At 48.1% G+C, this 21,466-nt stretch overlaps 2 protein-coding genes across 12 annotated transcripts in view; one reads left to right on the top strand and one right to left on the bottom strand.

The window, feature by feature from the left end:
* On the bottom strand, window positions 1–17,703 carry TARBP2 (TARBP2 subunit of RISC loading complex). Of its 5 annotated transcripts, none has more exons than XM_081848998.1 (9): window positions 17,491–17,703; window positions 13,646–13,825; window positions 10,333–10,438; window positions 6,647–6,713; window positions 5,282–5,351; window positions 4,000–4,117; window positions 3,244–3,371; window positions 2,543–2,735; window positions 1–564 (listed from the first exon to the last, which is right to left on the bottom strand). In XM_081848998.1, the coding sequence occupies exons 1-9, from the start codon at window positions 17,686–17,688 to the stop codon at window positions 407–409; spliced, it is 1,218 nt and encodes a 405-aa protein (XP_081705124.1). In that variant the 5' UTR covers window positions 17,689–17,703; the 3' UTR covers window positions 1–406. The 5 variants fall into 5 exon arrangements, with proteins under 5 accessions (XP_081705124.1, XP_081705123.1, XP_081705125.1 ...); XM_081848997.1 differs by having other exon boundaries at window positions 5,282–5,354; XM_081848999.1 differs by having other exon boundaries at window positions 5,282–5,354; window positions 6,647–6,730; window positions 13,656–13,825; window positions 17,491–17,613.
* The window catches only part of LOC309334585 (pleckstrin homology domain-containing family A member 3-like), a 26,749-nt gene continuing 16,970 nt past the window's right edge, over window positions 11,688–21,466 (top strand). For 2 of the 7 annotated variants that reach the window (XM_081849040.1, XM_081849039.1), the window contains exon 1: window positions 15,942–16,552. In XM_081849040.1, the coding sequence (XP_081705166.1) occupies window positions 16,438–16,552 (115 nt within the window). In that variant the 5' untranslated portion in view covers window positions 15,942–16,437. The other 5 variants (XM_081849043.1, XM_081849041.1, XM_081849042.1 and 2 more) reach the window with 4 other exon arrangements.

Genomic DNA, 21,466 nt, shown 5'->3' on the forward strand with positions numbered 1-21,466 from the left:
TTTCTTATAAAAAAAATCTGGTTTATTGCAACTCCCAGTTATGGCAGAAATGGTCAGTGTTTGTCCCTCCACAACGAGGAAAAAAACAAGGTGACTGGCATCAGGTGACCCACAGAGGTGGGACTACCCTGACCTCCCAGCAGCCCCCCCCCCCCCCAGCACTTAGCGCTCAGAGCTACAAGTCTCTGTGAGCCTAGTCTCTGCTGCAGGTACAGCAAACCCCTCTCCGAGTCTTGAATTCTGTTTTGAAACACAGCCCCCTCTCCACCCTCCACAGAACATCAGGGAGGTCGGTGCCCCTGCCCATAAACGATGGGCAAAAATAAGGGTACATCCTTTAGCAGGCTGGAAGATGGAGACAAGCTGTTTTGGGGATTTCCGGGCGCCCAGAGTCTTCCGTGTGGCCTCACTTGCCCCCTGCCATGATCTTCAGGTACTGAAGGGCATTGCGGGCAGCATCTGCACGCGCGGCATGGCGGGACATGGCTGAGCCGTGGCACACCGTGGTTGGCTGTGTCGAGAGCTCCACCAGGCACTGGTACAGGCCGCTTAAACTCATCTCATCTGCAGGAAGAGAAAAGGTACCGCATCATCCAGGCCACCAAAACAACATCTCTGCGTACAGCCTTCTCTGTCTGGTGGGTACTAACTTTATGGGACGCAGGTGGCGCTGTGGGTTAAACCACAAAGCCTAGGACTTGCCGATCAGAAGGTCGGTGGTTTGAATCCCTGTGACGGGGTGAGCTCCCGTTGCTCGGTCCCTGCTCCTGCCCACCTAGCAGGTCGAAAGGACGTCAAAGGGCAAGTAGATAAATCGGTACTGCTCCAGCGGGAAGGTAAATGGTGTTTCCATGCGCTGCTCTGGTTTTGCCAGAAGTGGCTTAGTCCTGCTGGCCACATGACCCGGAAGCTGTACGCCGGCTCCCTCGGCCAATAAAGCGAACTGAGCACCGCAACCCCAGAGTCGGCCACGACTGGACCTAATGGTCAGGGGTCCCTTTACCTTTACCTTTACTCACTTCCTATAAGTGAAAAGGATCTAGAGGTCTTGGTGGACCACAAGCTTAACATGAGTCAACAGTGTGATGCAGCAGCAAAAAAAGCTAATGCTATTCCTGACTGCATCTACAGCAGTATAGCGTCCAGATCAAGGGAAGCCAGTCCTACTGTATTCTGCCTTGGTCAGAACACAGCTGGAATACTGTGTCCAATTCTGGGTGCCACGATTTAAGAAGAATACTGACAAGCTGGAACGTGAGCAGAGGAGGGGAGCCAAGATGGCCAAGGGCCTGGAAACCAAGCCATATGAGGAACAGTTGAAGGAGTTGGAAATGTTTAGCCTGAAAGACTGAGAGGAAATCTGACTGCCATCTTCAAACATCTTAAGGGCTGTCACATGGAAGATGGAGCAAGCTTGTTTTCTCCTGCTCTTGAGGTAGCACTCAAACCAATGGATTCAAGGTACAAGAAAGGAGATTCCAACTAAACATCAGGAAAAAAATTCTGACAGTAAGAGCTATTTGAAGGTGGAACGGTCTCCCTCGGGAGGTTGTGGACTCTCCTTCCTTGGAGGTTTTTAAGCAGAGCTTGGATGGCCAACTGCCAGGGGTGCTTTAGCTGAGATTCCTGCTTTGCAAGGGGGCTGGACTAGATGACCCCTGGGGTCCCTTCCAACTCTGCAATTCTACGAAGATTAAAACAGGTTGGTTCTTCAAATGGAAGAATTTAATTTAATTCAAATTCGGCATCTTCAGATTAAAGCACAGCAGAGCAAGAGGAAAGCAAAATGTGCACATTTCCTAATGCTCAAGTCTGGGGATAGCGGATGCATGGAGGCATAAGGAACTGTTGATTCACAGGCTGGCATAAATTGGGATGTCGCAGCTCATTTCCCTTTTTGTTCCCACAGGGCAACTGGCCTTATATGGCTGGAGTCAGGCCACAATGACCCAGTGCTGGGCAAGTAACGATGCTACAGCAGATTTTAATGTAAGTCATCTGTCAGTTCCCTTTCACGTGGGGAGAGGGACTTGGCAGGGTTCTCAGCACATAACCATGAGGAAGACAAAAGGGCAGAGGCACAATAACGGCTTATTTTTAGTTATTTTAGAAAATAAGAAATGGGGGTGGGGAGTCTCTGGGAGCCACAAAATACCTTGCAATGTGGGCTTATGTGGTCCATAGGCTGTGGGCTTCACCACACCTGGTAAACTGATGAATGCCAAAGTTCTGTCCCCAAGTCTAGCTTGTGCCCTGACTAAAGCCTTTGCTTGCCCTGCAGTGGATTACTGAGACAGAATCCAAGCTCCTCCCAGGTTATTTTCTTGAGTGGTCATGTGGGTAGCTTCCCACTTGCTGGGTTCCTTCTGGGTGGTTTTTTGGGTCATTTGACTGCTCAACTTGCAAGCAGAAAATATAAATTTTCACACATTCAAATCAATAAGGATGCACACATACGCAGGGGGGCTTTCGGAAAAGTTAGGGTCCGGCCGTTCTCTCAAGGAAAGCAATTCCTCCCCCTCCCCTGTGCCTCATTATTTACCAATGTCAAGGTAGCTAATATCAAAGCTCTGTTCTTCAGACAGCTCCTGCAAGAGGCTGCAGAACCCAGCATTCAGCACTCCCAGGGGATGGCTTTTGAGGTGCAGAATCTTCTCCCCCACTGAGTTGCGCAGAGAGTCCCAGGTGCAGCCAGACCCCCGACCCTTTACTCCATCCACCTTGGTTCCTGCAATCTTAAGAGTGGAAGAGAGAAAGATCGAACACGGGTTGGATGTCTCTTCCGGCTGCGCACCTTCCATCGTTCTCAGCAGGGCACAGCTCCCTCCCTGCCTTCCCAGGTGGTGCTGACCAAGGAGCGAGAAGCCACAACCTCTGCAAGTTTCCTCAAGCAACTCTCGTGGCCACGGCTTCATCCTAACCCAGGGATGAGGGAACTGTGGCCCTCAAGATGTTTTGGGGGTTCCCAAGGTGGGACTCCCAAGGGATTCGGTGGAGACCATCACATCGAGCAGCCACTGATGGAGCCTTATCCTCCATGAATTTATCTAATTTTCTTACAAAGCCATCCAAGTTAGTGGCCATCGCTACTTCTTGCTTAATTTGCCGAAGAGGCTGCTCCCCTCTTTGGAGCAAGTTCCCAGTTTCTGCAAAGCCTGTCACGCCCCATCAGCATGCTGCACAATAAGCTCATCTACGGCTGCCCGACTCTGGCTTCTCCCCCCACTGCTCAGACTCACTCACAATAGAGAACTGGTCTTCCTCCATTTCAGCCTCACTGCCCTCTCGCGGGTCCAGAGGCACGTTATGAATCCGCACCAGCATCTTGGCTGCGGCGTTGCGCTTGGCCAGCTTTTTGGAGGTGCCGCTGCCTAGAGAGAGAAGAAATGGCAAAACGGTGATCTGGAAGGGGGCTGCGATATGTTGAAAGAGGACAGGGCAGAGAAGGGTAGGGGACAGCCTGGGGTGCAAGGGGACTGCAAGAGCATACACCTCTTCCCGATTCCCTCAGGCTTCCCCCATCAAGCCTGACTGCTGTTTTTTTTAGCTCCTGTGCATTGATCCTGCCTTGCAGCCCATCTACCCTGCCTGACGCAGAAAGCACAACAGCAGCCGTTAAAGAGCTTGTTTTTACATAACTGACACAGCTTGTCCTCTTGCAAACGGTGTGGGGTTCTGTTTTTCCTTGGCGCAGAAGCTTTGCAGCCAAACGGGGAGCCTAACTTGAGCGCCTGCAGAGCTGCCACACTTGCCCTATGGGACTGCAGTTGTGCACTCCTGGTCCTTACAGCCCAGATCATAGTCTCCCAAGTCCTCTCTGGCTGCAGCTCAATGCTTTCCCTCTGATTTCCTGCATTCCTCTTGTCAGACGCATTGGCCCTTGCCTCCGAAGTTCTAAGGAGCCTTTTTGGAAAACTCCCAATCACGCACAGGGCACTGCAAATCACAAACAGTTTAAAAGCATGAGCAGATGGGGACTCAAATCCGCTGATGCCGTACCTATTTCAATGAACCTTTCAACCCGGCAGGTCATGGTGAATTCCTTGCGGTGCGCTGGCCCTGACTCCTGAGTGACGGTGTATTCGGGGAGCCGCCAGCCCTTCTGCACCACCAGCTCCTGGCGAGAGAGAGACAGCTTTAGAAAAGCACTCGCCTCTTCCTTTCTGTACCTGGATTCCTGGAGGGAATGGCAGCTCAGGACACTACCATTGCAGTGGAGGCAGCTAAAGCAGAGGTTTGGGCATAAGCCAAATTAAATTAGGCAGTACTTACTTCTGGAGAAAGCACATATGTAGGGCTGTAAAGTGTAACTGGGAGGAAAATCAAGACAGGGTACCGAAGCCTTGCTATACAGTCATATTGGGATCCGAGAGTGGTTTGCCAAAAGGTGGGTGGATACAAACCTACAGACTACTAGTAGTTCTGGATGATGCAGCAAATGGGAGCAGCATTCTGCTTACAGCATCAAGGCTTCTGCTCAAAATCCTGTTTGTCACCTCTGTTTGGAATCCACTTGGAGGTGGGTGTGCCCAATTTCGTTCCAGAGCTACAGCAAATACATGTTGTTCCTATCCTAAATTCCACAAGCAAAAAAGCCTTGTGCGCACTTCCAACCTTGCTTAACTAATACGGCTTCAAAAGCTCCCATACCAAAGAGACTTTTGAAAAAGTGCTGGATGGTGACACCAAATTTTCCCTTTGGGATACCAGCTTGCATTCCAAAACCATGACTTTAGGGTAGCCTTAAAAAGGTAAAGGGACCCCTGACCATTAGGTCCAGTCGTGGCCGACTTTGGGGTTGCGGTGCTCATCTCACTTTATTGGCCAAGGGAGCCGGCATACAGCTTCCGGGTCATGTGGCCAGCATTATTAAGCCGCTTCTGGCGAACCAGAGCAGCGCACGGAAACGCCGTTTACCTTCCCGCCGAAGCGGTACCTATTTATCTATTTGCACTTGGCGTGCTTTTGAACTGCTAGGTTGGCAGGAGCAGGAACTGAGCAACGGGAGCTCACCCCGTCATGGGGATTTGAACAGCCAACCTTCTGATCGGCAAGCCCTAGGCTCTGTGGTTTAACCCACAGCACCACCAAACAAGCAACGAGAAGAATGGGGTGGGGAATGAAACAGGCGATCGGTAGGACAAGGTGCTGCTGGGAAGTACCCTTTCTCCTGTAGGGCAAAGTGTGGATCTACCAAGCTCTGACTAAGCTTACTCATCGATACCCCTCCTCCTGTAAGCGCTTGGGGCTGAAGGAAGCCACAGCCGAGAGAGCGACCTACCTGCAGAGCGCCAACCGGGTTGCACTCCGACTGCTGTGGTGATACTGGGGACTTCATGTCCATTGCAGAACTTCTAGGTAAAAAGAGGACACAAGGTGAAGGATTCTCCCTGGTGGTTCTGCTGACCCAAATCCAAACACCCCGCCCTCGCTACATAGTAGGCAGAGGTAGGGGAACATAGGAGCCCTTCCGGGGAGACAGCTGAGAAGGGGCCTCGTCAAAGAGAGCCTTGCCTACAACTGGCGCTAGAGCTAGGCGATGTTGGCTTTTCGACATCGTGACGTATCACCACTTAAACCTCATGCTATAGCGATACATTGCAGTGTTGAAAAGGAAGATCAGCCCCGCGAGGTGCTGGGGTGAAACCACCACAGCTCCCTCCGCCGCTAACGCCTGGCACAGGGAGGAAGGAGGCAGCAGCCTGAGAAAGTAAGGCACAGGTAAGCCCCATCCACGATATACTGTAGGGTGATGGTGCGATTGTACTCTGGCCCTCAAACCAGTCCTGGACAATGTATCAATACATCACCCAGGCCTAGTTGGTGCTCCACTGTAGGGCAAGGCATGGACCCTCCTCCAATCAGTGTTAAGAGGGGAATTGATGGTAGACTGAAAGGGGGTGTTCCTACTAACCACCACACAGCCACCCATAGCCTGTGTCTCCAGGGGCAAGCAAGATCTTTTACTTCCCCTCCTGTACTTCGAGTGCAGAATACCTGCTGGAATGTGTACCCACCCCACACCCAAGCTGATGCTCTACAGCCCATGGGAAAACCACTGGGGTGGGGGGAGCAAGGTCAGACACATAGCGGCGTAGCATGGGTTGTCAGCACCCGGGGCAAGGCAAGTAATTTGCGCCCCTAACCCCTAACCTGCCGCCGCTGCCAGCTTCTTCTTGCTGCTGCCTGGGCTGGTCGGGTGTGGTTCTCTCCCGCGCTCAGCGCTGTGCTGGGCGGCCGCTGCACTGTCCCTCCCCCAGATAGTCCCTCCCTCACTCTCTCTCCGCTCCGCACTGCAACGCACGCCTGGCACCCTCCCCCTCCACAGTGGGCGGCGACCCGGCAGCTCAGATCGGATTCGCACAGCCAGCACTGCAGTGAGAGAGAGTGAGTGAGCCAGGTAGGGGCAGAGAGCTGCGAGTGCGAGCGCACCCCCCCCCCCAAAATGTTGCGCCCGGTGCGGCTGGCCCCCCCTGCACCCCCCACGCTACGCCACTGCAGACACAAGGGAAGGACCTGCCACAGGCACCAGCTTGTTCCAGTATGCAGTGATGGCCTATGGGGAAATTTGGGTGCATGAGAAGCAGCCAGAGGACTCTAGGCAGCCCACTCCTTGTGCTTTTGTCTTTCGCTTCCATCCCATTACCTGGGAGACGAAACCGGCAAGGTGGGTACAGGCGCGTTGACTGGAGCGGTGGTCTGAGCCAAGGGCTCTAGAGAGAAAGGAGAGCTTCGGAATACAAGGTGACAAAATTAAAGCACGCTCAGTAGCAGGAGCGCATGCAGTGGAAGAAACTTCCCGATATGAGAGACTGCTCCCGTGTCATCCCCCAGAACTTGGGTGCAGGCCCTTCCTGTTCTCTAGCAAGGCTCCCTCCACCCAAACTCCCCTCAACCGCAGAGGCCTGTGCAACAACGCTCGATGCTGAACTCTCCTGTTGCCATGTCTGTGCACAATCTGTGCATCTGTGACTGTGCTGCTCAATTTGCATCATGGAATGCAGATTTCTTTTTTTTTTTTTTTTTATAATAGTTTTTATTGATTTTACAACATAAAGAAAAAACAAAACAAACATAATGCGACTTCCCCAAACCTCCCCTTCACTGCATCCAAATTTCAAAATTTTTAGCAATTCTTCATCCCATTTTTATATTTAATTCTCTTTAAAAAGAGTTTCTGCTTTATAAATTTCGATTTATAGCTGTAATTCTTAGTGTCCAATCCCCTGACATCTTAACATTCCGAAATTTTACAACAATTTTTAAGATAGATTTTAAATTTTTTCCAGTCCTCCTCCACTGTCTCTTTCTTCTGGTCACGGATTCTGCCGGTCATCTCTGCCAGTCCCATAAATTCAGTCACCTTGGTCTGCCATTCTTCCAGAGTAGGTAGTTCTTTAGTCTTCCAATACTTCGCCAAAAGGATTCTTGCTGCTGTTGTTGCGTACATAAAAAAGGTCCTATCTTTCTTTGGTACCAATTGGCCGACCATGCCCAAGAGAAAAGCCTCCGGTTTCTTTACAAATGTCCACTTAAGGATTTTCTTAATTTCATTATAGATCATTTCCCAGTAGGCCTTAATCTTTGGGCAGGTCCACCAAAGGTGATAAAAAGTTCCTTCACATTCATTACACTTCCAGCAATTGTTATTGGGCAAATGATATATCTTTGCAAGCTTGACTGGGGTCATGTACCACCTATAGATCATTTTCATTATGTTCTCTTTCAGGGCACTACATGCCGTAAATTTAATACCTGTGGTCCATAACTGCTCCCAGTCAGCAAACATAATATCATGACCAATATCTTGTGCCCACTTAATCATGGCTGATTTAACCGTTTCATCTTGTGTGTTCCATTTTAGCAGCAGATTATACATTCTAGACAGATTCTTAGTATTGGGTTCTAGCAATTCTGTTTCTAACTTTGACCTCTCCTTCTGAAATCCTAGTTTTCTGTCCTGCTTAAAAGTTTCATTAATCTGGTAATAATGTAACCAGTCTCGGACTTTAGGTTTCAATTTCTCAAAACTCTGTAGTTTCAGCTTTTCACCATCATATTCTACAATTTCACAATATTTTGGCCAGTCTGTATCCATGTTCAATCTTTTTACCGCCTTAGCTTCCATTGGTGACAGCCACCTGGGGGTTTTACTTTCAAACAAATCTTTATATCGATTCCATACATTATACAATGCTTTCCTAATAATATGATTTTTAAAATTTCTATGTACCTTTACCTTGTCATACCATAAATATGCATGCCAACCAAAACTATTATCATAACCTTCCAAGTCCAGAATGTCTGTATTCTCAAGAAGTAGCCATGGTTTCAGCCAGCAAAAAGCTGCTGCTTCATAATAAAGTTTTAAGTCCGGCAGGGCAAAGCCCCCTCTATCCTTTGCATCAGTCAAAATCTTAAATTTAATTCTGGGTTTTTTGCCCTGCCAGACAAATTTAGATATATCTTTCTGCCACTTCTTGAAACAGTCCATCTTATCTAAAATTTGCAATGTCTGGAACAAAAACAACAATCTCGGCAATACATTCATCTTAATTACAGCAATTCGGCCTAACAAGGAAAGTCTCAGTCTTGACCATATATCGAAATCTTTCTTCACTTCAGCCCAGCATTTCTCATAATTATCTTTAAATAAATTCACATTCTTAGATGTTAAGTTCACCCCCAGATATTTTACCTTTTTAGTAATTTCCAAACCAGTTTCTCTTTGAAAACTATCTTTTTCCCCCACCGTGAGATTTTTTTCCAACACCTTTGTCTTGTGTTTATTCAATTTAAAACCTGCTACCTGACCAAATATTTCAATAAGTTCCAAAACTCTTTTTGTACTAGTTTCTGGCTGTTGTAGTGTCAAAACTAGGTCATCTGCAAATGCTCTTAGCTTATAATGTTTAGTTCCGACCTGTATACCTTTAACCAGCTGGTCTCTTCTAATCATGTTAAGGAAAACCTCCAGTACCGATATAAACAATAGAGGGGAAATTGGGCATCCCTGTCGTGTCCCTTTCTCTATTGGAATTTCATCCATAACCATACCATTTACAATAAGTTTGGCCTTTTGCTCAGAATAAATTGCACTTATACCATTTTCAAAGTTCTTGCCTACCCCCATTCCTTGGAGATTCCTCTTCATAAAGCTCCAACAAATATTGTCAAAGGCTTTCTCTGCATCCACAAAAATCAAAACAGCTTTTCTATTTATGTCAGTTTCCAAAAGTTCTAGAATATCTATAATATTCCTCACATTGTCTGACAAATGCCTGCCTGGTAGAAAGCCTGTTTGGTCCCTGTGAATCTCCTCTAACAGCACTTTTTTGAATCTTTTTGCTAGAATGTCTGCAAAAATTTTATAATCCACGTTCAAAAGTGATATAGGGCGGTAATTCTTGACTTGATGTTTCTCAGTTTCTGTCTTTGGTATAAGTGAGATGAATGCTTCCTTCCACGATTCGGGAGCCTTTTTCCCCTCCAAAATTTGATTGCAGACTTCTTTCAATGGTTGTATTAACCAATCCTTCAATACTTTATAATATCTCGCAGTTAATCCATCTGGTCCTGGTGATTTTCCCAGCTTCATATCCTGGATGGCACTCTCTATTTCTTGATCTGTAATTTTCTCGTTTAAACTCCTTCTGTTGTTTTCAGAGATTTTTGATAGTCCGTATTTTCCAATAAATTCTTCTATCTCCTGTTCATTTTTTGGCCCTTGTTTGTATAATTTCTTAAAGAAACTTTGAAAACAATTACTTATCTCATTTGGTTTATTAATAAACTTCCCATCTACTTCGAGTGATGTCACTGTATTCAATTTTTGTCTCTTTTTCAGTTGCCAAGACAGTAGCTTCCCACATTTATCTGCAGATTCAAAAGTCTTTTGTCTCATTTGTTTAATTTTCCATTCTATTTCCTGGTTCGTCAATTCCATATATTGTGTTTGATAGAATTTTATTTCTCTTAATATCTCCTGGGATTTAGGCTTAGATCTCAATTTCTTCTCCCCTTCTTTTATTAGATTCCAAATTTTCTCTTTCTTCTCATTCTGCTTTTTCCTCTTTATTGAATTCTTTTGTTAAAGTTTCTGTCCTTCATTGGCCTGGTTTGCATGTGACATGAAGTCAGAACTTACTGGCTTTACTGGCTTACTTATCAACAACCTTTTTGTCCTAACTGCCCACAAATTACCTTTCATAGACAGTAAGCAACTAGAGAGGATGTTATAGAACGAAGATTCCCTGGGGATTTCCTTTTCTAATAAGTGCATGGGAGAAGGGGGGATTCCGGCCTTCTGTACAGACTGTGCATAGCCCTCACCTGCCTTCTTCCACTGCTGCTGGCTCCAACATGTTTCCTCCCTTGAGAAGCCGGAGTGCCACCTCTGCTGCCTTGTGCTTGGCTGCTTTTTTGCTAGGGCCTTGGCCTAAGGACAGGAGAAGGGAGAGAAAGCGAGTCAGGACACAAGGATGCAAGGGCAACTCAGAAGGGCAAACAGAGAAACTTATTTACAGGGGTGCCCCGCAAGACAAATGCCTCGCAAGACGGAAAACTCGCTAGACGAAAGAGTTTTCCGTTTTGGAGGTGCTTCGCAAAACGAATTTCCTATGGGCTTGCTTCGCAAGACGAAAATGTCTTGTGAGTTCCTGCGGTTTTTTCCCCCTCCCCCCCCTTTTTCTAAGCCGCTAAGCCGCTAAAAGCCGCTAAACCGCTAATAGCGCTAATCCACTAAGCCGTCAATGGGCTTGCTTCGCAAGACGAAAAAACCGCTAGACGAAGAGAATCGCGGAACGGATTCTTTTCGTCTTGCGAGGCACCACTGTATATCCTGGCCTTCCTTCCACAATGGAAGGTAGCATATATGGGACTTCCAGGCCGACCAGACCCAGGTGCAATCCGCACAGAAGCTCCTTTTGTTTGCAAAGTGTCACTGTGCTGGTATTTTTCACAAATGCAGCACATGGACAGAGCATAGCACTGCATCTCATTTGCAACAGCATTCCGTACCATATGCCACTGTGAACTGCAATAAAGAGCAGTGTGGGAAGAGGGTGGTGTCTGAAAGCTCACTCTTTCTCCTACATCTGCATGCACTTCCATGCCTCCACAGACAGTTAAGATATGAGGGAACGCGCTTCCAAGTTAAGCAAACATGCACATTTAGAAGTAGCATTTAAAAAAATAAAATGAACTATGACCGTCCAGTCACTGAGAGTAAAATATAATTCCTACAAATTCACTCCCACCCCTGCTGAAGTTGAATGTTAATGACGGGCTAGAGGGAAGAAGGGGCTGAGTGAGTGCCTTTTGCAGGATCCAAGCCACTCTGGTTGATAATAGTAATATAACAGAATGAGGCTAATTACCATTAAAATCACTGCGAAAGAAATAAGACAAGTAAAATAGTTGTGAACGTAGTTGTGAAAAATCATGGAATAAAGGAGCAGAAATTGCGGTATTATTGCTTGTTGGGGCAGGTGCCATGTATATAGGCAAAGAGTAGCAGTATCATCAGGGGGAAATGCTGGGCTTTAGCAAGGCTGCGCACAGCCCTCTTCAAACCACATACGGAATCTGTCATTGCAGCTATGTATGACATCACAATCAGGCCTTGGCAACCCAACTGTCGCCTGAGAAGAAGTCAGCCAAGTCAAGGTAGAGGCTCCCTTCAAAGCCTGCAGCTCCACCAATCTGCCCTAATCTGCCTCTTGATTATATCTTGTTACAGCTCTGCATGACTTTCTAAGAAGAGTCCGCTGGGTCAAATGAATGGAGCAACTAGTCCAGCATCCTGTTTTCTTGATGGTCAGCTGACAGTAGGCCAATGAGCTCTCCAAGAAAAGCTGCCAAAAGCCCAGCAGTGAGAAACCCAACCCTGTGAGGACATCTGGTGAGTGTGACAGAACAAGCAAGCAGCTCAAGGTCCCAAGTTCTGAGAGGAAGAGGGTACCAAACAGGTTACAAAAAGAAGTCTAGAAACTAGCATCTCCTGCATTCTACTCCCCAAATCTAGAAGTGAGTTAGGTGTAGTGAGTCAGGGCACCTTTCTCCAACCTGGTAGCCTCCAGTTGTTGCCAGACTACAACCCAGAAAAACTACCTTGGAATGTGCTGCTGCTGCTGCTGCGCTGGTGGGTTAAGAAGCCCCTTTGCAGAGAGAGTAAGTCAACTGGCACAGGGCTGATATTTTGAATCACTCTGTGTTTACGCTGAATTGTGTTGATTGATTGACGAACTGATTTTGTTTTTGCTTTGTTTATATGCTACTGTGCTCTTGATACGATTATGATTATGGTTAGCGCTTGTTAATTTTTACAGCTATTGTTATTATGGTGGGCTGCTTTGAGCTCAACACTGTAGTTGGAAAAGCAAAACATAGCGGGGAAGGAGAGCTGAAGATAATGCCAATATATTCCACATCTGGAAACCAATGTGCCCCTTTGGTTTCAGATAGTACATGGGTAGACGAGTCTATAAGGCCTGATGTATATTTTGCTCTAGGAGGCTTAGTTTGGTCAGAATTGAGTATACACTTCCAAAGATAATGCTCAGTACAATACTTCTGGTAAATGAGCCACCATAGCCACTAGAGGGCTGTGAAAATTTATGTCCCGGGCTTTTTAGACTCGTCTACCCATGTATTATCTGAAACCAAAGGGGCACATTGGTTGCCAGATGTGATTTTTTTTCAGCTCCCCTACCCCTCTAATACACATGTCAAATCAAACCAAATCATGCTGGCTGGGGCTGTTAAGAGGAGTTTGCGTTCAACAACATCTGAAGGTGTGAGTAAAGATGGCGCCCAGTACACTCCTGCTGCGCCAGATGGACGTCCGTGCTGATCGAAAACTCGAGCTTCCTTAGCAGAGTCCTAGCAGAGTTCAGCAGCGGGGAAACTGTTGCCGTGTGTGGATAATAAATCAGACTGAATGCAGGCTTCTCTCTTATCTCAAACAGTCTTTTAATGCGTAGAAAAACATCGTAAATTAGCCCGACGAGAGAGCGCACATCCTTTCGCCTCTCAGTCAAAACTGAAAGAGAACTCACACACAAAGAAAGATTCCCGTAACCACGCCTCAGAATGTGAGACGTCACACAGAACTGTTTAAGCCTGTAAGTTCTGATTCTCCTCACAGAAGGGCCACAGGTTCCCTATCTGTTGCCTAAAAGGTTCCAATTTTTTATTTTTTATTTTGTATTGGGGGGGAGGGACGTTATGTTCAGCTCAACAGCCAGCTAAGAACCCCATGCAATGGATTCAGGCAGGTGAGCATGACAACCCATCTATCAGTTATGTGACATCATAATGATGTTGTGTTCTTGACAAGTGAAACCAAAAAGATTCTCCACTCCTGGATAAAAGGTAAGGGGACCAGTGTGCTAAAGAGGAGCTTGTATTAGAGGGAGCCCCTCAAAGTAGGTGCAAACCCAAAGTTAACTGGAAGCAGGCAGAAGGCCCAGTTCAAAAGCACAACTGGAGAAACTCCATCCCCTTTCTGCTGCTGAGGCAAATATAAAGGACTGTAGAAGACATGCAATCTTCTCTATCCTACCCCCAAATATGAGAGTTCTTCTCCTCTCCTCTTCCTCCCCTGCCCAAATTCTACTGGTTTATCCACACTCCCGTTCTTTACCACAACTAACCGGTGCAGCTGATGTCTCCAACAGTGACGCGAAAGGTGAAGTTGGGCTGATGTGCTTGTCCCTCGGCTTTCAGTAGATCGTACACAGGGGTTTTGCCTATGCGTGTCCCATACTCCTGCAGCAGGCTGATAGGGGTCTTGCCAGGGTTGGACGCCAGCATTTGCTCTATACTGAGGGTAAAAAGGAGACAAAAATGGATCTTGGAAGCCACCTTACTCTTCCACCGGGGCTCCTTTTACCTAGTAGTATTTCTCTGTCTTTCATGAGTCCATCGTCTGCAACAAAGAATGTGCTTGTCTCTTCCCCCCACACCTTCTATCATTGGTGGGAGCCTCTAAAACTCCCACAGAGATTTCACTACTGCCAAAGTCCCTTCAACAGCAAATGTACAATGAGGTCAGCTCATCCCTCCCAGCTTCATGGACCAGAGGTCCTAGTGAGGACGGGAGGGATAAGAAAGCAGGAAAGAAATGAAGGTTACACCCCAAAGATTTCTTAATGCGGATTACTTAGCTCTTGTTGTCTTTTAACCGGGATAAGTACGGTCTTTCAATTCATTCTTATGAGTGACGTGGGGTTTCTAGTTTAGGAAGTATGGAAAAGTTACCTTGCTGGATCAGACAAAAAGCAAGAGCAGCCAGCCTGATGCTCACAAAAAAAGAATTGGGTAGGGACAGGGTACCTGTTACTGGGGCTACAACTCGTATCATCCCTACCAACTGGTCTTGCCAGTGGGTCTCACAAGAGATGGCAACCAACAACATCTGTAGGACCACAGCTTCTCCTCTCCAGCATAAAGGCAGCAGCCATTGTTTTGTGTTAGCAAGTTTCCTGGTACAAGCAAGCTCAGTTTTGCTATGATAGCTAAACAGACACTGAGAAAACCATTAGCCTTGATTCCAGAACACTTGAAGAACAAATGTTCGATCATACAATCTCCCTAATCTCCCTTTCCTGAGCAAGATGGTTGTGAACCAGATCCAGGAGCTCTTGGGGGAAACTGATATTTCCTTAGTTTCCTAGGCTCAGTTTTGGCACAGAAACAGCTTTGGTTGCCCTGTCAGGAGAGACAGGGAAAATGTGTCCCTGTTAATTCTCCTTGACCTCTCAGTGGCTTTTGATACCATTGACCCTGCTATCCTTCTGAAGCAGCTGTCCCAAGTTAGGGGTGGGTGACACCACTTTGCAAGTGGTTCCAGCCCTACTTGAATGGTTGTTCCAAGGGTGTTGCTTGGGGAGTGTTTTTCAGCCCTGTGGAGCCTTCAATATGGGCTTCCACAGGGTTCAGTCCTATCCCCTAGGCTGTTTAACATCAAGTTATCAGCAATATGCTGATGATACTCAGCTCTACTCATTTACATCTGCAGATGAGGCAGCAGAAGTGCTGGACTAGTATCTAGCCTTAGATCATGGGCTGGATAAAAGCCAATGAACTGAAACTCAATTCAGATAAGACTGAGGCATTGTTAGTGGGTGGTTCCCTGGGCCAGATGACTGGGAGGTTGCCTGCTCTTGATGTGATTACACTTCCTCTGGAGGAGTGGGTACGTAGCTTGGGGGTACTCCTGGATCCTTTGCTGTCACTTGAGACTCCGGTGTCCTCAGTGATGTTGAGTGCCTTCCATCAGCTTTGGCTGGTGGCCCAGCTGCACCCCTATCTGGACCCCTAACTACTGTTGTCTATGCTCTAGTAACCTTGAGGTTAGATTACTGCAATGTGTTATACGTAGGGCTGTCTCTGAAGAAGTTTTGGAAACTTTAGCTAGTGCAGACTTCAGCGGCCAGGTTGCTCACTGGGAAAGACAGTTTGAGCACATTACACTGATCCTGGTCTGACTGCACTGGCTACCAATTAGTTTCTGGGCCCAATTCAAAGTGTTGGTTTTGACCTAAAAGGTAAAGGTAAAGGTACCCCTGCCCGTACGGGCCAGTCTTGACAGACTCTAGGGTTGTGCGCTCATCTCACTCTAGAGGCTGGGAGCCAGCGCTGTCCGCAGACACTTCCGGGTCACGTGGCCAGCGTGACGAAGCTGCTCTGGCGAACTGGCACCAGAGCAGCACACGGAAACGCCGTTTACCTTCCCGCTATAAAGCGGTACCTATTTATCTACTTGCACTTAAGGGTGCTTTTGAACTGCTAGGTGGGCAGGAGCTGGGACCGAACGACGGGAGCTCACCCTGCCGCGGGGATTCGAACCGCCGACCATGCGATCAGCAAGTCCTAGGCGCTGAGGTTTTACCCACAGCGCCACCCGCGTCCCATTGACCTATGGAGCCTTAAATGGCTCAAAGACCACCTCTTTCCATATGAACCTACCTGAACCCTGAGATCATTCTCTGAGGCCCTTCTTCATGTGCCTCCTCCACAAGAGGTCTGGAGGGTGGCAACACAAGATGGGCCTTTTCTGTGGTGGCTCCCCATTTGTGGAAAGCTCTCCGCAGGGAGGCTCACCTACCACTTCATACACCTTTAGGCACCAGGCAAAAATATTCCTCTGTAACCAGGCCTTTGGCTGACTGACATCCAATGCCAATTTAAATGGTGAATGGGGGGATTATTGGGTTGTTCCTGTTTTTATTTTTGTTGTGCATCTTGTGTTTCTATCTAGACATTTTATGCTGTGAACCACCCTGAGACCTGCGGCTATAGGGCAGTATACAAATTTAATAAATAATACAAGCTTCCGTCAAAATAAACTTCTGCTGGCTTGCAGCTCTGTGCCCCCTTTGGTTGTTGTTTAGTCGTTTAGTCGTTTAGTCGTGTCCGACTCCTTGTGACCCCATGGACCAGAGCACGCCAGGCACTCCTGTCTGTTGTCTTTGTCCATGGAGTTTTCTTGGCAGGGATACTGGAGTGGCTTGCCGGTTCCTGCTCCACTGTGCCCCCTTACAATACGGTAAGTCTTAAAGAAGTCATTAATGCTTATCTCTGCTGAGGCACTTCTATGTACGCCTACTTGGGAGTAAGCCCCTCAGCAGCACCAAGGTCCCTATAAACATGCAGAAAGCTGGTGCGGTCTCAGGAAATCGTTTCCACAGAACTGTGAAGGGACCGTGAGGATCCCCTATACAGTGGTACCTCAGGTTAAGTACTTGATTCGTTCTGGAGGTCCGTACTTAACCGGAAACTGTTCTTAACCTGAAGAACCACTTTAGCTAATGTGGCCTCCCGCTGCCGCCACACGATTTCTGTTCTCATCCTGAAGCAAAGTTCTTAACCTGAAGCACTATTTCTGGGTTAGCGGAGTCTGTAACCTGAAGTGTATGTAACCTGAAGCGTATGTAACCTGAGGCACCACTGTACTCCAACGCCCTCGCACTGTGGGAATCTTTTGCCCAACGTGGGGCTCCAACCCACAACGCTGGGATTACGAGATGCGCTCGACCAATGGAGCCATGCTTTCAGGCCCCCGGCTCTATCTGGGTCATGGGATAGGCAGACAACAAGGCTGCGCTCCTATACCTGTCCTCTTGGGACTCAGCCACCACAGGCATCTGGATAGACAGGTGCAGGATGGTTCTGAAGACGGAGTTGTCCTCTAGACTGCGCACCCCTAGGGAGAGGCAGGATGGGTCGCTGTCGCCCCCAGCCCCACCCCTCTTAGTCGGGACCCATCCTCTGTCCGAGTCCCTCCTCCCATAATCGCCCAGGGGGTGGGTGATGCCCCGCTGGGGCCTTCCCGTTATCATGGCAGCGTAGGCCCGAGCGCTGCTTCTTCCAGGAGGGGTCTCCTAGCAACGGCACTCTAGGGGGCGGGGCTTCTCCTCCTCCTCCCTCCCTCGCCCCGCCCCTCCCCGCCCGTCTCCTAGCAACGGCGCGGGCGGATTCCTTCACCTGGGGAAGCCGCCGCAGCTCCTCGCGCTCCCGCAAGGCTCCTCCGCCTCCTCCTCGCTCATTCCCTCCTCCTGCCCCGCCGCCGCCGCCGCCGCAACGCCCGCCAGCCCGGTTCACAATGGCCGGGATGGAGGAAGCGGCGGCCCTGGCGCCACCCCGCCGCCGCCGCCGCCGCCTCCGCAGCGCTGCGAGGCGCATCCTGGAAGTTGGAGTCCGGCGCCGGGCCCAGGCCGCCAGGCGGCTTCGGTACGGGGACTACGACTCCCAGAAGGCCGTTCGGCCGCACAGCGAGCAGAGGCCGGGCCTTGTCCCGCGCTGCACGCTGGGAGAAGTAGTCTCCGAGGGTCATAGATACAGCGACAGGCAAATAGGTATTATTTCTTTCGCTTGCCGTCAATACAGATAAACGTTGCTATTAGTGCCGGATTTACGTATAAGCTAAAGAAGCTGTAGCTTAGGGCCCCACTCTCTTGGCCCCTCCCCAAAAAAAGTAAAGGGGGAAAAAACTGGATGCACACTTCCAAAATGTAAGATAAAAAACAAATAAGATAAAACCTACATACAGCAACAGTGTTTTTTAGTGTTGTGTAGGCTCCTATGATGTAAGTAACGGGTCCCGCCTGCTATCCTGCTCCCTAAAATATCACTGGTTTGCGCATTTCTGTACATAGGGTGCCTACATTCTGCTGTTTATAATTATTAGTCGTTTGCATCATATATTTTCACCTACTATTATTTCATGTTGTAGCAAGTTTCCAGAGACTAGATTGTGAGTCTTTGTAAATTGTGTTTCTAAGGAAACTTTTGTTATTGCATTATTAAGTTTGTTATGAATAAAAAATCATTTTAAGTTAGAGCTTAATAATTATTTCACTATTAATATACTTCTTCTTAATTGTATTTCACTATTAACATACTTCTTAATTGTATTTCAGTTCAACAATTACTTTGATAAAATACATATTTTGTTATGTGCAAATGGCTTTGGATACCTATTAGATCCATAAATTACCATATAGCATATATTCAACACAAAAAACAGCAACAATTTCTTGTTGACCATTTCTTGTGGACATATAAAGGGCGCCATTACCTTCAGTAGCTTAGGGCCTCATCAAACCTAAATCCGGCCCTGGTTGCCATGGGCGTAGACAAGGTTTTTGTTAAGGGGGTGGGGGCAAAAGGTTGTTGAGCTATTTTGGGGGAGATTACCTAAAAAGTTGATGAGCTTCATCGGGAGATCATGGGTAAAAATCCCCCCTGAAATATGACATTACGGGGGCAGGCTTCTGCTGGGGGGGGGGGGTTAAAACTACAGTTAATTGAGGGTTTTTATGCTTTTCAGTCATTTCTGAGGTCTACGCCCATGAACGTAGCATACTGTTAAGGCACCTGGTACAAGTACAAACACCCTGCCAAAGTGACGCTCGGCTTAAACACAATAATGATGGATGAAGCCGCAGATGAAACAAGGAATAATAGAATTGTAGAATTGGAAGAGACCGCATGGGTCATCTAGTCCAAACCCCTGCAACGCAGGAATCTTTTCCCCAATGTGGGGCTCGAACCCACAGCCCTGGGATTAAGAGCCTCATGCTTTGCCGACTGAGCTATCCAGGGTAACTTGGGTTCATAACCGATTGGTTCTTACTTTATATGCCGCTTTCCCCACAACAAGCTGCGTCCCAAAACGGCTTACAGGGGTGAAAATCAAACATGAAAAATAAGAGAACACTGGAAATGCAAGTACATATACAGAATGACCCCCCCCCCAAATCTGCAAGTTACAGAATAAATTCAGTATTACAAAAAGACAAAACAAAACACCAAACCAAACCGCCAATCCAAGCTTAAGTACATGGATAAATGGCAAAAATGAAAGTTAACTGACAATAAAGTTTCTGGTACTGGTTCTGCTGCACTCCCAAGGAGCTGTCTTAAATGCAGTTCTGCTGGGAAGGGCAGATGACATACAGCTGGCATACAGGCTAGAGGACATACAACTGGCTCCCACATCTCCCCTCCAGAGGAGGCCCACAGCAGCACAAACGCCAATGTTGGGGAGGACAATGATAGTCTCTTCGCCGGCCTCCTGGAAGTACCAACTGCTGGTGCAGGTCTTCCTGCAGTTATGGGGGGCGGGGGGCGGGAATCTTAACCTCTTTAAAGTAAATTCAGCGGATTTAATGGAATTATTCCCAAATAAGTGTATATAGAATTTGCAGTCTGCAGCTTGACACAAAGCTTAAGGACGTGTAACTACAGCTGTTTGCACACTGGAGCATTTATGTGTACATGAGTCACTGTTTCGTGTGAAAGTTTATGCACACATGAGGCACTTTTTTAGTGTTAGGACTCCAAAATCTACCTTGATGTTTCCCTGTCCACACTAGTGGGCAGTGTTTGATAGACTATAGAACAATCCCAAAAGCCATGTTGGCTCCTAATGATTCTAAATATTTCCTCTGCAGAAGGAAAGACCTCGGAGAAACCTTTCCCAGTAGTTCTTTTCACTTGCAAATCCTACAAATCCTGTCTTAAGGACATATTTTGTGTATGAATCCTCCGACCTGGACTTAAGAACTAAGGTCTTTACCATCTTGAAAGAATGACCCAGACTGGGCAGGGAATGCATTCAGTGACCATTATCAGGTATCTTGTCAGGCAGAAGTCAAGCCACACCTTCAAGTTTCTGTTACAGACCGCCCCTTTCCGTGACCTATGGATGATGCATTTTGGGTGGTCTTTGGCTAGGGGCAATTTCTAAAGTCTTCTTTAAAACTACTTGCACACCCTTGTTCTGGGTCCTAACCTCTTTGCAATGGAGGGGCGGGGGAAATAACTCTGCGACTAGTGGGACTACATTGCCCATAAGCCACTGCGCGGAGGAAGGCGGGTGGTTCCGAGCGTTCCTTTCCCCCCCCCCGTCCGTCCAGCTTTTGTTCCCCCCGGCCCGTTTCCCAGCCTGATTGGTTCCTACCTAGCTTCCCTCCCGCGTCCCCGCAAGTCCCCTTTCCCCCCGTTCTTGGTCCCCGCCCTCAACTTGCCCCGCCATTGGTCGGGCCCCACCGGCCCGGAGCCGCAATTGGCTCTGCTCGGCGCACCGGCGGCAGTAAGCGAGCCGGGCTGGTGATGGAGGGAGCGCTGCTGAAATGGACCAACTATCTTTCGGGTGAGAGAGAGAGAGTCCTCAAGTGGGTCGGGCTTTGCATCTGGGGAGGCGGCCTCCTGCTCCCCCCCCATCATATGTACCCCTTTCTTCGCGTTCCTTAGCAACCCAGCTATCCCATAGGGCAGGGGATAGAACCCAGGAGTCCGGGCTTCCTCCCACCCCTACCCCCAACCCCCCTAACCCCAGCCCCCCAGAATGCTCCCTTTCTCATTGTGCGACTTAATCCTTACACCCCTTTCCAGGAAGCCGAATCTCACTTGCACCCGCTCCTTCCCCAGCCAAAGGGTTTTAAGGGCTGCCATCTTTCTCTGCGCCTTGTAGCAGTTGCGTAACTGGGAGAAATTCAACGGGTGCAGCTCTTTCTCCAGGATTGGAGATGAGGGGAAGGAATAAGTGACACCCACTGACTTCTGTTTGGTGGTTTCATTTGTCTCTGTGTGGTTGTTTTTTTTTTTTTAAAAGGCTTAGGGCCAGTGCTAGACCACCTCTCCATTATAGTGAATCACTTTCCTGGTGCTCCTGAGCAGGATGAGTCGTCCATGTCAACTAGGAGTCTTGTTTTCCATGGCTTTTCTGCGTTTCTCATTGTAGTTGTCTGAGCGCTTCCCATAGGAGGCGTGACCACAAATACAGAAGCAAAGCAAGACGTGGGGTGGCCAGTTCTTTCCAGCACGCTGCAGCGGGGACTTTGCTTGTGGAGCATCTTCCTGTCATGCATTTGATAAATGCACAGGAGATCTTCTCTAGCAAATGCTACAGGATTTTGTCAGAGCAGCCTCCCAAGTGCCGCCCTGGCCTGGCCCA

Source organism: Podarcis erhardii (assembly GCF_964252035.2).
Source record: "Podarcis erhardii genome assembly, chromosome: 2".
NCBI classification, from domain to species: Eukaryota; Metazoa; Chordata; class Lepidosauria; order Squamata; family Lacertidae; genus Podarcis; species Podarcis erhardii.

Excerpts from the sequence above, each read along its gene's own strand:
- TARBP2 (XM_081848995.1), bottom strand. The coding sequence starts at position 17,345 with ATGATAACGGGAAGGCCCCAGCGGGGCATCACCCACCCCCTGGGCGAT. Across the intron at positions 4,118-5,281 it reads ACCCGGTTGGCGCTCTGCAG|GAGCTGGTGGTGCAGAAGGG; the intron begins GTAGGTCGCTCT and ends CTCTCTCGCCAG. Across the intron at positions 3,372-3,999 it reads TGAAAGGTTCATTGAAATAG|GCAGCGGCACCTCCAAAAAG; the intron begins GTACGGCATCAG and ends TTCTCTCTCTAG.